The 18,733-nt window shown below is 37.2% G+C and overlaps 1 protein-coding gene across 1 annotated transcript in view; it reads left to right on the top strand.

The window, feature by feature from the left end:
- The window catches only part of LOC139952147 (beta-1,4-galactosyltransferase 6-like), a 66,245-nt gene extending 47,710 nt beyond the window's left edge, over positions 1–18,535 (top strand). The window contains 4 exon segments of the mRNA XM_071951130.1: positions 2,661–2,848; positions 3,699–3,732; positions 3,734–3,924; positions 9,776–18,535. Coding sequence (XP_071807231.1) covers positions 2,661–2,848; positions 3,699–3,732; positions 3,734–3,924; positions 9,776–10,016 — 654 coding nt within the window. The 3' untranslated portion in view covers positions 10,017–18,535.
- Positions 18,536–18,733: the final 198 nt, after the last annotated feature.

Genomic DNA, 18,733 nt, shown 5'->3' with positions numbered 1-18,733 from the left:
TTTCAGTACACTATCTTTGAGTCGTGCACTAATGCGACTAAGGGCTTGAACTTTGTTTGTGGGACATTCAACTCATTAAAATCAGGATGTGCTTTTGGTAATTGCCAAAGACCAGCTAGAATCTCACTTGATGTTTCCAGCATACGCATAAAATAACTAACCAGTGAAAAGTTGAGCTCAATCGGCCATTTAAATGCAGAATTATAAAATACTGAACCACCATTGTTGCGTAGCATTGTGTGCTCTCAGAGGCCTGAGAAGGGCTTCATCATGCTCGAATTTGTGGTGAAAAACAGCCTTTTTCTTTAAAGCCATTGGACTCTTTCGGTAAACAGTATTGTCCAAGGCCCACGCTTCGTGTATCACAACTTATATATAAAACAACAAACCTGTGAAAGTTTAGGCTCAATCGGTCATCGAAGTAGGGAGAAAATAACAGGAAAACCCACCCTTGTTTCCGCTCGTTTCCTCGTGTCATGACACGTGTAAAAATAAATTTGTAACTCTCGCTATCGAGAATTGATATTGTTTTCATGTTTTCTCAAAAAGTAAAGCGTTTCATGGAATAATATTTCAAGTTCACCATTACCTTCTGTAAACCCTGTAAGTTATTTGTAAATCTGTGAATTTTTTTTTTTTTTCTGTACCGAAAGTGTATAATGGCTTTAAAACTGCTCAGATACTTCAAAGGGTGTCGTTTCCAACAAAGTTTAATAATATCAACAGCTCTCCAGCGTTCTTTTACTGAGTTAGCTTTTCATGTACATGTACATTAGTTATGTAGTAATTTCCCAAAAGTATACCTGAACAATGCAATATTATGCACACTGCTAAAAAAGAAAAGGAAAGAATGTTTGAATGAATATATTACATGTTTAATTTGTTTTTTTGGCAACACCATGTGTGTGTCTACTTGACAGGTAGAGTTTGTTCTCTTGCTAGAGAATTATAAAGAAGAGTTTGCGGTAACGCCATGTAATGATCTCTAAATGAGTTGAGGTGGTTCTGAAAAGAACTGTTGGTTTCAACTCGACGTTTCGATCAGTATGCTCTGATCGTCTTCTGGAGAAAGAGAATATATAGCTAGAGAATTGTCTTGCTATATATTCTACTACGGCGGAGTAGATTTTTTGGATTGTTCGGGAGACTTCTCAGTTCTGAGAAGAACTGTCCTGCTTTTGGAATGAAATGAAATAACTTTGTTCAACCGCAGAGGAAGGAAACCATGGTATAACCTTTTTTGTTGTACCCTTCAAAATGCTACGGGGAAGCGGCCTGTAAATGATTTACTATGACGTTGTTGAAACCAATAGAATAGAGATTCTATTGTGGCAGTATGAGTACAAGAACACTCTCAAGCACAAGGTACAATGGTACACGTGCAACAGTAGTTTTCCATTACCTCACAGTCACACTTGGCTGTGGCGTAACTGCTGACTAATTTCAAAGGGCTTTAAAAAAAAAATGAAAAGTAACTAAATCATAGCTTAATTGTGCTTGCCTCAATAAGATTACATGTGTACAGTATGTCACTTGCCATTTGTGATTGGTGTCCTGCTTATTTTTGCTTAGCAGAAAAAAATATATAGTAAGCAGCCTTTTGCTATGAAATTTGGTCCTGTTTGGGGTGGGTGTGGCATTAGCCACATGTGCACTTCAAAGGTTTTTTGCAAGTGTTGTGACATTTTTTAAGCCTAAAGCTCATATCTTTGGCCCTGTGAAAGTGAAGAAATTTCAACTGCAGCCAAGTACTGAAGATGTTTTTTTCAAAAGTGAAACTTGAGCTTAAAAATTGAACCTGTACAATTATTGGGTGTACATGTATGGTGTACACTTCTATTTTATGTACCCAAACATGTCATGTATGCAATATGTTTATAAAAAGCTTAGTCGAACCCTTCTTCTAACTTCTTCACTTCAACAAGTTGTTGGTGTCAAAATTGGTGCCAGCAAAACCTTGAATAAAAGCGCAATTGACCTTCTTTTTTATGGATGCACAAAATATTAAAAGTCCTGACATTTTTGTTAACCTGGTAGAGTTTTCAGGAAGGCTATACTAATGACAACAAAACTGCAGGTTATAAGCAAATAGGCCGGCATGCATGCTGATGTAAAACAAGTAGTCAAATGGGGTAAAAAAGATGAAACTTTTAGAGGTAGAAAGCACCCCCAAAAAATGAAGACAGAGATATGTCGGGGGGGGGGGGGGCTGAGAGTGTCCCGTTGAGCCAGTATTTGTCAACCTTCATTATAATTAAGTGCACATCATTCAACTGTACAGAGTACTTTTTTTGTTAGCACTTCAAAAGTAGTTTATTAGTAAAGTAAAATTGGTATTGTGTTGTTGTGCTTCAAATGTGGTTTCTTAGTATGTTGTTGTGCATTTCATGGGATTGGCACATACTAGATTCTGCTTGGGTCATAGAGTATGTTCCACTGTGCTTGAATATTGCATTACACTCTGATCATGCACACGTGTAATGCTTAAAGGTACACGAGGTGGTCTATAAAAAGCGTTGGAAACCGTTTGTTATATAACACATGTTAGAAAGATATGTCCAGTGTCTTTCACCCTAAAAGGAAAGTAAATAATTGCACACACATTCACATATATAATCAGTCATAATTTGTTTTTCCTTTTTTTGGTTTCTTATTTTCAGAATAATAAGGAACCTTTCAATAAAGCGTTCCTTATGAATGTAGGATTTTTAGAGTCGCTACGATTCAACGAATGGGATTGCTTCGTTCATCACGACGTGGACCACATACCGCTCAGCTATGCAAATTACTACGGCTGTGGTCAGATGCCTCGCCACTTCATGTCCGGCGAGGATACTTGGGATTACAAGTAAGTAAAGCCGCTTAGCTGGAAAATTCTGCTCGGCACATTGTTTTGCTAAACACAAAATGAGGGACACACAAGGTCTCCAAAAACTTTTGTTTTCAGATAATATTTGTCACATTTTCATCATTTTGCATAGACTTGCGTCCGTAGCTGCCTCATCCTTAAATTGTAATGGGGGGTGTGTTCCTGAAGTCGCCGCCATCACCTGGGCCAAATTTCATGTCTCTGCTTACCGCCGAATTCTGCGCTTACGATCACGATTCCCCGCTTACGTGCAAACGCCAAATTTCTGCGCTAGCCTTGTAAGCGTAGAATGCCTAGTATCGTGGAGTACGCACGCGTAAAAGTAAAAATTCGCCGCTAACGCGTGAAATACGCTTGCCATAAGCTTCTTCTAAGAGTCGATTCTGTGTTTACGGTAAGCAGAGCCATGGAATTGGACCCTAGTTCCATTTCAGCCATTCTCAGCTCATACAAACTTAGAAGTCTTCTACCATGCCACTTTGGGGCGACCTCTGCCATGACTCTTACCCATAGTCAGACCATCTTTAACTGCATCGTCCTCAAAGACACTTTTGTTCCCAGAACCATCCTAATTTGCTCCTCTTTATTGTTTATCTTTTGGCTCGTCGCTGGTCAGTTTTTGTTTCGCTATAGTTTTGTTCTTGCGTTGCCCTCCCTTTTGTTAGGCGCTCTGTTCTTTGTATAGCGCCTTATAAATACTGTGTCTTATTATTATTTATATTATAATTATTATTATTATTATTATTATTATATATCGTGTTGACCTCCCTGTCTCATAACATTTGCTTAACAAAATATTTGATTTTTTTTAATACAAATTATATTATAGAATATTGTATCCGGACATCTTTGGCCAAGTCTTTGGGGGTGACCAAGAAGCAGATGGAGGTGATCAACGGCTTCCCCAACGTCTACTGGGGCTGGGGCGTGGAAGACGACGCCATCTATGGCCGCATCCTTTTGCATGGCTACAATAGAACACGCCCCGTAGGGGAGGTGGGCTTCTATAATACGATACGACAAGATCATAAGCAGGCAGAGAGCAACAAAGTTAGGTAAGTGTTTGGGCGTAATAAGTAATATTTTTCGGTGACACCATGTAGATATAATAACAATAATGATAATAATAATACTAAGACTTGTAATGCCCACGTATCCACCCTGCTGGGTGTTCAAGGCGCAGTAAACACCAAACACAAACAAAACAAAGAAAAACAGACACAACAAAATTAGTCCTTGAAAACCTGTGACATAAGATAAGAATAAGAAGAATGTTTTATTGTCACTTGTAAAAAAACAAATATTAGTACAGTGAAATTCGTTTTGGGTTTTGCGTGTCTAAAAATATTATGTTATATACAAAGTTATAAGTTATAAGTTTTTAGAAGAGATTTGAATTCTGTGGTACAAAGACAAGATCGAAGATTAAGTGGTAGAGAGTTCCACATGCGTGGCGCGGCTACAGAAAAAGACCTGTCACCCCATGAGTGTTGAGACTTGGGTTCAATGAGAAGAAGCATGGAACTTGATCAAAGATTCCTTGATGGAGTGTAAAATTGAGGAAGTTTAGAATATAGTGGAGAGCCTCGCCATTAAGTGCTTTGTGGACAATGAGCATCAGCTTGAAGATGATTCGAGTGATGGTGGTTCTGAGTAGAACCAGGGCCCAATTTCATAAAGCTGCTAAGCACAAACATTTGCTTAGCGTGAAACTTCTTCCCTGATAAAAAACAGCATTACCAACCAAATTTCCATGTGATTTTCAGGATAAGCAAACAACAGCAAACAAAATTGGTTGGTAATCCTGTTTTTATCAAGGAAGAAATTTCATGCTAAGCAACTTTTTGTGCTAAGCAGCTCTATGAAATTGGGCCCTGATGTCTCCACTCTTTTTTACCGAAAACTCTCCCAATCATCAGGAGACTGCTGGATTCGAACCATACTTTTTTGGACGTGTCAAGTCCATAATTTAAGGTGGTTGCTGCGGGGAAAGTCCACGAAAAGCTCCCTCGTGTGGTTACATTCAGGGATGAGAAATGTCAGACTTGTCGCAGATGCGCAACATAATGTTTTTAAAAAAGAAGACTGAACTCGGTGCAGGGTTCATGCAAAAAACTAGCGTGTCGGATTATAACATTGTTGTACATGCATACAGCTGTCATGCACAACATGCTACATGTATTTCCTGTTTTGATATGGGCTAATGGGCTTTCTCTGATATGGGCTAACGAAATAAAGGATTGATTTTTAAGGGCCGCTCTAGCTGTACGGTTGCCTGAACAAAAATGACGATTCATCCATATATTGAACTCAAATCCACATCCTTCCACTTTCTGCAGAAGATTTTGTATAATGCTAATGTACCTGCCCCGGTAATATGAGACGCATCCACGATTCATAATGTATTAATAACAGCAGTGTACATTGTACTGCGACCGAAAGCAGGGTATATAGGATTGTTTTGTCATTTCGCCAGTATCTTTGGTAATGTTACATTGTGTGCAGTACTAACAACAGATAATTTATTCCCATCAGCATTGAAAGGGGGTGGGGGGGTCAGAACGACTCGTCCCCTAAGCCTCAGTTATACATAGGTTATCTTGACTTGTGAACAGACTCCATAAAGATAATAATTTGATTAAGAAGCTGTCTCTTGTACGACTGATTAAAATCAATTTTTCCTTTCTCCTCTCACTGCAAGAATTAAAAAATACATGAATGGTGATGCAGTGGTGCACTCTATCAACTAGGCCTACTGTCTCAGTGGGCCATTATGTACATCGCATTAGACTTGATTAGTATGCAACAATAGGTGTCGTCCGACGGTGTCTGGAAAAATAACAACCTCTTAGAAATTACTTGCGTATAGGCATCGTAGGTTGGGTGCATAGACATTAGAGGTGTTTGCTCAGTGAAATAATAGTCACAATAAAACTGGGTTTTCTTAATATTTTTTTTTTTCATTCATTTTTTATTTGTACTGTTGGTTTATTCTTTAAAAAAAAAATTCCCATGGCGACCGAGAAAGGTCGAGCTGCAGGAAAATATACAGAGATTAAAAAGTAGAGTAATTTTTACAAAATTGAGACAGAATTGTTGTACTTGTAGCACTTTGGTTGCTTCATACCGTAGCACTTTATCGCACACCTAGGGGCATATCAAAGGGCGTATTTTTATTTTTTATTTTTTTTTTAACAGGAGAAGCAGAGCTATGTTTTGAATAATGAGACCCATTTACATGTATACATGTAGCACTTTGTAATGGTTTTACAAGGATCTTCAGTTCACACAGTAGACAATGCCATATATTGAAATGGCTTACGTGTCAATATGGTGAAAAGAACTAAAGCTGTGTTTGTTATAGCGTTATGCAATTCAGCCGAGTTGAATGACCCACGTATGCATATATGTACAACATCTACATGTACAGTAGGTAAAGTGAAATGACTATGTAAACAACTGCGCTTGCTATTATTACCATACATAATCACAATATCAGTCCTCGTTAAAGGCAGTGGACACTATTGGTAATTACTCAAAATAATTATTAGCATAAAACCTTTATTGATTACGGGTAATGGGGAGAGGTTGATGGTATAAAACATTGTGAGAAACAGCTCCCTCTGACGTGACGTAGTTTTCGTGAAAGAAGTAATTTTTCACGATTTTGATTTCGAGACCTCAAGTTTAGAATTTGAGGTCTCGAAATCAAGCATTAGAAAGCACACAACTTTGTGTGACAAGTGTATTTTTTCTTTCATTATTATCTCGCAAACTCGACGACCGATTGAGCTCAAATTTTCACAGGTTTGTTATTTTATGCATATGTTGAGATACACCAAGTGAGAAGACTAGTCTTTGACAATTACCAATAGTGTCCACTGTCTTTAAAGGAACACGTTGCCTTGGATCGGACGAGTTGGTCTATAAAATGCGTTTGTAATCGTTATATGGTTGGAAAGATGTTGTAAAAGTAGAGTACAATGATCCACGCAAGCATGCCTCGATGCACGGTTTTCCTTTTACCTCGTCAACCTTTTCACGGTTGGCCATTTAGAGGAGTCAAATTTTTGACTCCTTCTCTATCTGTCATTTTATAAGTGAAGTGGCTAAAGTAATCAAGTGATGACATTTTGAAAGCTTTAGAAATGTGCTGTACATGTACATGAATGAAAATTTATAAGTCTATAAATTAGTGGAGGTTTTTGTTTATTTTAAAGATATTGCATCAATACTCGGGGGACGCTGCTAATAATAACAATAATTAATTAGCTAGCTTTTCATGATAAACAACTTTTGAATTTCATGTTATAAATGTACAAAAAAAAACCTGAAAGCAATAAAAAGCGTTCTTGATAAATGTGCCACAAGTTTGATGCAGTGCCTCATGTTGAGACCTATAACTCAAGACTTTGTAGTTTTTACTGTATTTTGTGTAATTTTTGTACTCAGTTGTCCTGGTTTTTTCGCTCTTGACTTCCCAAAAACTCTTTGCGCCATATAAGAACTGTTCATAATATTATTATTATTATGGGCCACAAGGTTTTGCAGTGCCTCATGTAGAAAAAAGTCTCTTTGGGGATGAGGTTGCAATCAATCATGTTTGTCAAACGTACCTGAGAGTGCATTTTGGCTTCAAGCTAACAAAGAGCCGCTCTTGTCCAGAAATGAGATGCATGGGTGTATAAATCAGAATTGATCAGAAAGTAAGTCAATTAACCCTGATTTTATCGCTCGCAACATTTGATACGTCCGAGGCATCCTAGGAGAATCGCTCGCCCTCAATTTGTGCGTTGCCTTATATATACTTATGGTTTACGAGGATTTCCCCTACGCATCACCATCTGCCTTTCTGACTTGTTTTTCATTTCTTCATTTGCGCACAACTGTGTTTTTAAAAAGGCGTAAGCTGACCATCGAGGGGAGAAATAAGAATGGTGTAGCCATGTTTTCCATTTTTGGTGATGTAGAGAATCTATAAACCCTCTCAAATGGAGACTCGGGGGCTCGGGGGGCTCTCATCTCCAGACCATCAGGAACCTTGCTTCCCTTTTTCAAGCCTTTCAGGCACTGGACACCATTCGTAATTTACTCAAAATAATTATTAGCATTAAACCTTACTTGGTAACAGGCAATGGAATGATGTTGATAGTACAAAACATTGAGGAACGGCTCCCTCTGAAGTAACATAGCTTTCGAGAAAGAATTAATAATTTTCCACTCAAATATTTGACTTTGGTTTTAAGACCTCAGAATGAGGTTTTCAGGTCCCGAAATCAAGCACGTAAAACAAACAAATTTCTGTGACATGGTTGTTTCCCCCCCCCCCATTTTTATCTCGCAACTTCGACGACCAATTGAGTTCACATTTTCACAGGTTTGTTATTCTGTGCATATGTTGACATACACCAAGTGAGAAGACTGGTCTTTGATAATTACCAGTAGTGTCCAGTGTCTTTAAACAAGTGTTTTATGATCACGCCCCTGGTTCTGTGACGCAGTGTTTTCGCACTAGATGATGACAGTAAAGCTGGCTCTTTCATCAAAAATTAACTCAGTCTGGACTCTTCGACTCTTGAGGGGTCGGTATTATGTTTGCAAATTAGCTGAAAATTTATGAAAAGGAAATTGGCTGGGTTAATGGTTGAAATTGCCCTTTTTTCCTTCTATTTATATGTTTTGCTAGCATTGCACCCCAGACAAAGTGTTCGACAAAATAGGGAGACTGCCAACATAGGGAAGAGATTGCTAAGTTAGTGGAGTGCTGGCACTTTCATTATGAGGGGGTTGGTTCAAAATCTGGTTGTAGTAATTTTTTTTCTTCAACCCCAAATTATTTACCCAGTCAATTTTCCTTGTGGTTTACTACTTGATGTTGAGAAAGAAGCACTAAATCCCTAAATACACTGAACAAAGCTTTCCAAAATGAATTTTCATGACAGGCAATGGCAGGAAACGCTTTTGGATCGCAGTCGATAATTTGTTTAATTATTTTTTTACGGAGTCAGGAGGTTTTGTGGAGTATCCTCGACTCATTGGAGTCAAGAGAGTTTTCTCGAGTGGTCTGAAATCAATTGTTCCTTACATACAATTGAATTTCATCGAGACGTAAATTTTTACAAACGTAACGATTGAGTGATAATTTGTAGCCGCAGCCATTCCTCTTGATGGAGACGTGGGTTGATCACTCTCATTGATTTTGGATGTCTCTTCCTGATTTTTACGAAGCAATTTGAAAAGAATTACACTGGGGGGGGGGGGGGGGGATGGTGAGAATATAATAGTAATAATAATTTGTTCGAAGCGCTATGGTGCTGGTGTCCTTGAAGACTGTAGTAAACCAGGGCGAAAACACCAAATACAAAGGAAATTATTATAAAAGCAAAACAAAAGCAGAATATAACATAAACAAATTAACAGGTTTTGTAAAAAGTTGTATAACCCCAAAATATGAGTTAAATATTTTATATATAAACACTTCAAGTGAGCCTTGCACAGTCTATTGTAAGTTATATTTATGAGGAAATAAGGAAAAAGAATGTTTTTTTTTTTTGAAAAAAAAAAAAAAAAAAAATCTACACTTTTTTTAAGTTGATCTGATACTGTACACATTATCATAATAATCTTAAATCAGATCGGTGATCGACAATATATCTTAGTAGCTTCAGGAAGTCAATGTTAAACTGCAGTATCATAAATGAGTATTTATTTCCTCATGGCTTAAACACATGTGTTATTTTGAACCTGTATAAACATTATTGCCCGTTTTCTCATGTTACTGTGGAAATAATAAACACTGAAACCTTAAACCTTGAAACTTCCTGCATTGACTCATACATGTATGACCTGTCTAAGAACTCACTAAGTAATTTTCCTTTTTGTCTTGTCTTTTTCTTTCATCCTTAGGCACTGTCTTCTAAGGCATGGTAGGGAACGCGTAGATAGTGACGGTCTGTACAACATCTGGTATCCGGTGCCCCATGTGACCCTGGAGCCGCTGTACGTCAACGTCTCAGTGGACATCAGAGATCTTCCCTGGAACACAACGTGGACGTCTTGTCAGAACAATGCCGTTTCCAATGCTCTGGGCACGCTAGATTTCTTCTTCAATACGTTCCTTGGGTTTAAGCACTTCTTCAAGAAGTAAAACACCCTTCCCCCATCTCCCCCCCAAAAAAACAAAAATAAGAAAAAAAGATAAAAATCTAGAACAGTTAGAGAGACTTTTGTTGTGAATGAGGTCTGCCGAACCTGTCTGAGAATCGACAGATTGTGGATGACATAAAGCTACGCCTCTCCGATAACAAGAGTAACATCTCTCAAGATCGCTGGAGACATCTTAACCCGTCCCTTGCCTGCATAATCTTGTCGGAGTAAGAGCACTTTTGATTGGTCAATATTATAGTCTGATGGACTGTGCTCATTGTGGTTGATTGAAGCTCGTTATCTTCTAATCAGGGTGGTTAGGACGCTGGATTTACTGAGTCTACGAGTTCCGCAACCCCACCCCAGTCCTACAATACTTCTGATGGAATCAAAGGTTTCTCTGAGAGGCATCAAGTAGCTTTTTTTTGTTTAGTTTTTAATTTTTAATTTTTAAATTTTTTTTTTACTTGGAGAGGTAGTATTGCGTCCTGTTGTTCCCATTTGAGTATTCTTAATCTCCCAGTTGGTCGTCTTCGCTTGTTCCACAGTCAAGTAGTCATAAAGGTGTTAGTCACTTTGTCCATGTTCACTCGTACGCATTTGTTTCTATTCTCGAAACCAAATTGTAACGATGAGATATTTTATGTGCAGTACAACTTGTAACAATAAATTTTGTATAATTGCAGTCATAGAATGATGATTAACAATAGACCTAATGCACATGGCGTCATTTTAGTTGGGCGCCCTGACCAACAGAACAAAAGGAGTTGTTCATCGGCCAATCTGTGTGTTTAGATTGTTTTGTCACTGTTTTACCTCAGAGATGGCGGCTGGATGACGTCAATGCGTAAGGTCTATGTTTATTCATCCAGTGACAAGATGTGATGTCTGATTTTGGTAAAATGGGATCGTAGTTTTCAATTTACTAGTCTCACAGAGCTGCCCGAGTACACAAACTTGCTACGGTTAGAAGAGTAAAATGGGTTGCTCTGTTGGACCAGGTTGCTGGCCACAAATACAATGCTTTGTAGAGCGCCGGAGGCACAAGATGCGGAACTCGGGCTGAAATTTGAAATCCCACTGGATCTATTTCGGCAAGTTACTCTTTTGATACAACAATAGATCAGTGCAGATCAGTGTAGGCAATGACCATTTCTATCAATGGGACACAAAACTTTCACTTGCTGAAATGGCGCCTGTCTGTATTTAACGTTCCAACAATAGATGAAGCTTCAGTTCCGCATCTTGCGTCTTCGGTTCTCTATAATCTTTGGCTGAGACTGGTTCCCTGCAATTCTTTGCTTAGCTGGTAATCTTGCTGAGTAGCTTTGTGAGTTTGGGCTGTGATGGTTTCTCGATGAAGGGAAGGAACTCTGTGTTTGTCACTCAAACTATAAATTTCCTAACCATTCAAAGTCCAACAACTTGTCCTGTTTGATTCTGTTGGACTGAGGATCCCAACAAGTTCATTTGTTATCGGGATCCAACAGTCCAACAGTTTTGGTGTTGAGTTACTAGACATGGTGTTGGATTTTGACGTTCAAAGTTTCCAAAAACGAAGTATCACAAGATTAATCATAATGATTAACCAAAGCTGTTAAATGTGTTCTGGATTCCATTTTGTTGCCAAAGAATTCAGTGTGGTCGGCAGTATGATCGTGTTTTTTTAAAATTACTTACAAATAACTGGTTATTTTATTTTACAAAGCGTTGACTTCCATTCAACGCCGTTGTCAAACGGAGTAAAAGAAAAAACAATGTCTAACTCATAGGTGAAGAGAAGCAAATTTGGTTTGATCAAGGAAACGCTCGTGACGAGTGTGTCCTACATTTCTTCACAAATTATCAGAACTGTTGTCCACATTGTCCAATCCACTCGTTTTAATTATTTGTCTTCAAATGGCGGAACAATTGAGGGTGCATTGTCTAGCTCTTGGACTTCGTCCTCCTTCATATTCATATTCTGATGACTATTGTCTGATCTCCATTGACCGTTTGACGACAGTGGCCCTATTAGAAACCACTGCTTTTAGCCCCAAACTCGGTCTCTGTCAGTACACCACACTCTTTGAGTGTCGTACTTCAAACAGGCCTAAGATGGTGCCTTAGACAGGGTGAGTCAGAGTATACGCCTAAGCGCTGCCTAAACCACAGCCTAGACCACTGCTTTTAGCCTTAGACTTGGGTCCATATCCGTATTGGTGTCTTTAGCTACGGCTACGGCTGTTGCTAAGGGTGTTGCTAAGGTTGCCTATACCTCAACGCATGATGGCATGAAAATCTAGCGCTAGCCCTAGCTGTAGCCGCAAATTCGGACATGGCCTCAGGCTCTGTCATTTAAACATAATCTTTTGGTATGGAACTCCAAGAAGGCCTATGATGGTGCCCATTAAGACAACGACCGAAGATTTGGGTACTTTTAGTAACACAATACACTATGTCCACAGATTTACATTAAACTTACACCATTTGAAGATTAGTTGCTAAGGTGCTGTCATGTTTGAGAAATGAGTATAACAATTTCATGAAAATACGTTTTTACATGCTAAAATAATCTCGTCTCATGATCACTGAGATGAAAATTATTTTCTTGACATTGTTTTACTCATTTCTCAAAAAGTACAGCCCCTCAGCAAGTCATGTTTTCAGGGGAGCTTTCTACTATCAAACTGTGTAAGTTTAGTGTAAATCTGTGTACATTTGTGTTTTTTGTCCTACAGAGAGTACCTAGTACCTGGACTCTTTAAGGCCTAAGTGCCACCTAAATCTTAGCCTAAGCCATGGTTCCTAAAATGGCCTATGTTACTGAGTATACAATATGCATCATCACTGCTGTTGTGCACATTTTATGTTTTCAACTCAAGTAAAAATCATTTGTTGCTAAGCAATCCAATTTGACTCCCCCCCCCCCCCTCCCTCAACCTTTCCTCAGCTTCTTCCAGGGCCACTGTGTATACATGCAGCACTTTTAGTAGAAAATTATAACTTAAAGTACAAGCGCAGAACTTAACATTAATTAACAAATCAAATCAAATCAAAGTTGTCCCTCACCACTCTAAGAGCCCTTCATTGTGGACAAGTTTTAAACTGAAATTGCTTTGCCTTAAAGTCATTTTGTGTTAATTACGAGTATTATTGTACCAATGTAACATAATATTAATCTCTTCCATGACCCCCTAAAGCTGACATTTGACCTTTTTTTTTTATATATACTTTAATCGTGGTAAAAGGTCGATGATATGACGCTTTATGGATATTGATTAATTCAGGAAATGGTTATTGAGTGTTTGATTTGTTTAAGGTTGAGTGGCCGCAATGAATCCTTTCAATTTATCAAACCCAATCCATTAAGTAGGTATCGAGACAATACGTGTATTTTAAAGCCATAACCGATGCTTTGCGTTAAAGGCTTGGCATATAAATTTCATCAGCGTTTATTGTAAGCTCTTGAAATTTTGAGAGATCCATGAGGATTGTAACTTAAATATCATTGAAATAATTATTTAAATATTTTTTTTTTATGCAAAAGTGTAAAATATAAGGATATCAGATACTTGACACATAGTTATGACCAACTTCCATGGGTAAAAGTTGACTTTACGTTTAAGCCCAGTTCTCGGTATCGCCTTAACAGCATTTGTGTGATGAACGGTTTTAACATGCAGTAAGGCAGCTATGGGTTTAGTTGGATCATTTGGTTTGTGTTGCTTGATAGTACAAACAAAAGAGATAAAAAATATAATATAAAAATCCACACTTTGCTAGGTTTAATCCACATGTCTTCAAAGCGGCAGTAAGTTTAGCTGGTTCAATCAGTGGTAAATCTGCACTTGAAAACATTAATACTCACCGAGAAAATTTGTAACTAACCAAATTAATACGTGCTATGTTTTCTCTTCATTAAAATAGAAAAAAAAACCAAAAAACAAAAAACAAAAAAAAACTATTAAAATGGACAAAAAAGAGCGCACACTTGTGTGACTGTGTTATGGTGAATGTTAATTTAACATATTCAGATTATGTAATAGACCCCAGTCAAAACGCACAGCGCACATACACGCGTGTTTACAGTCCATGGTGATGTGTGTCTAAACGTGCACAAAAGGATGGTATACGTGATTACGCAACTCCCGAACAATGCGGACAGGAGATGCGCGTGTACATGAATGTGCGCTGTAAATAAATGTTGTGAATAGGGTCTATTCAATGAGTTTTCCTGATCAATGCAATTTAATAATGGAATAATCTGCTGACTTATGACCTTTAAAATGTATGATATACTTAAAGGCAGTGGACACTATTGGTAATTACTCAAAATAATCATTACAATAAAACCTTAATTGGTACAAGTAATGGGGAGAGGTTGATAGTATAATACATTGTGAGAAACGGCTCCCTCTGAAGTAACGTAGTTTTTGAGAAAGAAGTAATTTTCCCTGAAATTGATTTTGAGACCTCAGAATTAGATTTTGAGGTCTCGAAATCAAGCATGTAAAAGCACACAACTTCATGTGACAAGGGTGGTTTTTCTTTCATTATTATCTCGTAACTTCAATGACCAATTGAGCTCAAATTTTCACAGGTTAGTTATTTTATTAATATGTTGAGATACACCGGGTGAGAAGACTGGTCTTTGACAATTACCAAAGGTGTCCAGTGTCTTTAAGATTAAACCGATTACATCATTATGGTTTGATTTGATTTCTGGTGTTGTAGTAAAGAACCGCTAATGTTCTTTGTTCGTAACATTTTGATTGATTTAACCTGTGCCCCAGTTTCATGGCTCTGCGTTTTCTAGAGTAAAAAGTAGCGAGGAATAAAGCTTTTGTCTGTGTATACTTCACATTACTAAAGCAATCTTTGCTGGTACATCTAGTTTTGAACGTTACATTTTGTTTGATTCTTTCATTTACTTAACGATATTTTTTTCCAGGAATATATACATTAAATGTGATAAGAGCAATGTATTTTTAAAGGTGCATTTTAAAATCGTAACCAAAGAAATTTACTGCTAGATTTTAATGCAAAGTTTAACAGTGTAGATATTAACTAACACAATTAAAAGGATCCTTGGTCGCTCAAAAAAAAAAAAAAAAAAAATAATTAAAACAAATTAAAAATTTAATAAACCCAGATTTGATATTGTGGGTCATCAAAGCAAAGCAGACAATTAAGGACTAAAATTTTTTGCAAGATACAAGTCCATATTGTGATTTTTATTTATTTTATAAATTATTATCATTACTATTATTGTACAATTTGTTTTCTGCCAAATTGTTATTTGGTAATCTTTGTCATTATTGTAGATTTCTTGTCGGCTCGTCTTCAATTCAGACAATAAAATAGTCTGGTCTCCTATATTTACTGCCGTAACTTTCAGTGTGTATGTGAAGGGAATTAGACCATAAATGGTCGCAGTCTGACAAGGCGTTTAGTAGCTAGTTGCAGAACCAACTCGTAAAAAATAATTGGGAATTTTTATGTTTTGTTGTGATCTTTCGAAGAACAATCTGAGAGGTTGGTTTGAATTTTGCCCTTTACCTTGTGCTGTTTTTGTATTGATTTTATACAATAAGATTGGTAACATATACGATGTTCACGTTTTTCGTTAGTTTGATTTAAGATTTCTGTGTCCCTCGTACACATTAATTTGTTATGATCTTCGTGAAATTCTGTTTGTCATTTGAAAATTCAGTTGATAAAAAATTATTATTATTTTTGTTTTGTCTGTAGTGTAAATTAATTTTACAGCAGATGGTAGCTTTGAAATCTTCTTCCTGTAAACCATATTTATTGTATTATTGAAGGTAATATCATTTCACTTAGTGAATTATTGACTTTTGATAAGGGCAAAAGCTCAACACTTTTGTATTGTAATCAAAAAACTCACAAAAAAAAAACACTCTGTTTTTTTAGTCTTCTTCAAGTCCAATATAGTATTGTCAATCAGTGAGAAACTCTTCTTCTATCTTTTCATGCCGCCCTCTAGAATGGACCCTTTTCATGAAATTGACACAAAGCGCATGCGCACTTACAGTTTGGTTGGCAAAAATGAGGGAACATCGCGCTGTTTTGTACACGGCTAATGGGTGCTTGATGCAGACATGATTTTTCTCTGCTTAGTGCAAAACTCCATGGCGTTTGCCAAGCAACAGGGTCTGTTCGCATGCGTGAATGAAATTGGCATATTTCATGAAAAGGATCCATTTTGTTTGTTGTTTTAGACAGTTAATAATATCATCTTCATCATTGCTCTGTTTTGAAAGCTTGAATATATGCTGGTACATTTCGCCTTGTCTCCTGTAGACTTGGTTCCAAGTCTTTGATCGTGGCTTTTTAGTCGTCCTGATAGCTGCTACAAACAGCGCCCTCTTGTGATCAACCTTCATCATTTAGCCTACGAGTTAGGGCGCATGCTAGCTAATAATGTGGGGGCGATTTTTCGTGGCTGGCAGAAGAATAACCGCGATCTAAGATTTGATTTGAGTCTATTTCTCCAGCCACACTGGTACCCAAATAGTTTCATCATTTGTGGGTTGGGTCGGGGGGGGGGGGGGGGCTTCAAAATCTGAAGATCAAACCCTGGATCATTGACAAGTTTCAAGTGACTTCCTATTACCTTGGAATGTTTTCACTAATGTTTTTTCACTTGGTCCAATTTCAAATTTACTTTCTTCATTCTAGGCACTTTTCATCTTAGGTGGTGGTTTTTAGGGAAGAGTTCACAGTGCTATGAAATTGGGGTCAGTTCATTTTCATACAGCTGTCTTAAAAGCAGAAAGTGGTGCTCAGCAAACCTGCAGGGAACCAATCAATATGCTTAACATGGCATTTTTAGCTGGTATTCTGTTTTTGCTAAGCAAGATTTTCATGTTCGAACCAGTTTGTTTGTGCATTGCAGCTTTCTGAAATTAGGCGCTGATGACAAGGCAATACAAAGCACTTGATGATTCCGCAAAACATATCTGGATAAAATTAGTATCTGTTTAATGGTCTTAACACGTTTGAATCAGTAACTGATAAACATTTTTACTCCAATACACGTACCAGGAAATTATGAGTGATATATAAACTAAACAATCCCACTCAGAATTCCACGGGATCTTTTGAGCATGAAATGTAATGCTTGACGAAGAAAAAATATATGGTGAACAAACAACAAATTAAAAAATTTCTGTAAAATAATTGCCATTGGTTCCTCTGTTTGACATGCATGATAGTATTTCCTTTGATTTTATATATAATAGGTAAATATATAAACATTTATATGAATAAACATTTATATATCTCTTTACTGTATATTCTATATACATGTAGATTATTTGAATCATCATTATTATTATTGCATGGTTTCTTTAGTTAGTGTTATTTTATTTGGTTGTCATTTTTCTAACAACAATTCTGACTAGTTGGGTGCCCCGGTAGGATTCTGTACAGTATTTAGCGTAGAGAAGAAATGTAGTGTAGTGAACATTATTATGTAGAGTAAATACTCTTGGGTTCAGATGCCCTTACTTCATTGAGGTACCAAACAGAAAATGACATCTTCAAAAACAAATAATAGCTAAGTGTGTTTGTGTGTCAAGTAAAAGTTTTCACAGGAACCAATTTTGTGTGTTTGGGCCGATAACCTGTTTCTGCGATAACTAATTATACCTCAGTGTGACCTCTGATAACTTGTTTATAATTGGCACTGGGTACCAGACTCTTCTCTTGTGTTTTCTTCCCAGCCTCACTCTGAGTTGCATTGATTCACTGTATAAATTCACAGATCTGGCTGCCATGTTATTAGATAGGCTGATGTGCAACTTTAAAGGCTACGGCAGGCCTCATTGTAATGTTGTGAAATAATAGTGTTCCAGCATGTTTCACGCACTGAACGTACGGATTCACTCCCGAGGGTCATGTGATACTTTGTCATGTGACCCTCGGGCTGGGGATATGATGTACTTATTGATGTGCAGACGCAATGCGTAGAACGTGTTGGTATAACTTTCAATATCATCACAGGTGCAATTTCTATTGTGTAATTTTGTATATGTTACATTTTTTGAATTTGGCATTCGTGTATCAGAGATGCTTGTAGTTGGTAGTTCGGCTTGCCAAAAGAATGCCGAGTTGTATCGCTTTGAATTTTTTCCTAAGTTTGTTGTTAAACAGAAGGAGCCTATACAATTTTGTCTTCATAATAAATATAAATGTACAATGTATTTAAAATTGCATAACTCTTATACTTTTTTTGGTTAATATTTACTTGGAACATATTCCAATGTGTAATGTAAGCACTAATTTAAAAACTGTATAAATAAATTGTGTAATGCAAGCCTGTTTTTGGTGTTGATGGCATGCCTGTTCTTTGTATTAGCATATACTAGAGTTTGTCGCCAGGCTAAGGTGATTCAGGAATAAAATCAGTGTAGAAATGCTTAGTTTAGAAGTATAATGCTGTACAATAACTCTAGGGATGTGATGTCCCTCGATGCTTGAAGTATATATATTGAATAAATTGCAAATTGCATCAATGGATATGAATAAAGAGGTGATTGTTTCTTGTTTTTCTCAAACGATTTTTGTATTTTTGGGATTACGCTTTCTTGTTGTGGGAGGTTTGGGGATATAGAATTGCAGAACTGGTAACCCTGGAAGAAGACCTTTTAAGAAAACCTTTTAACAAAATTAAGGTTTACCTCCAGTTACCGCCTGTTTAATTTTATATTC

This window comes from Asterias amurensis, chromosome 20 (genome assembly GCF_032118995.1).
Source record: "Asterias amurensis chromosome 20, ASM3211899v1".
NCBI classification, from domain to species: Eukaryota; Metazoa; Echinodermata; class Asteroidea; order Forcipulatida; family Asteriidae; genus Asterias; species Asterias amurensis.
This window is presented reverse-complemented; position numbering and strand designations above follow the sequence as displayed.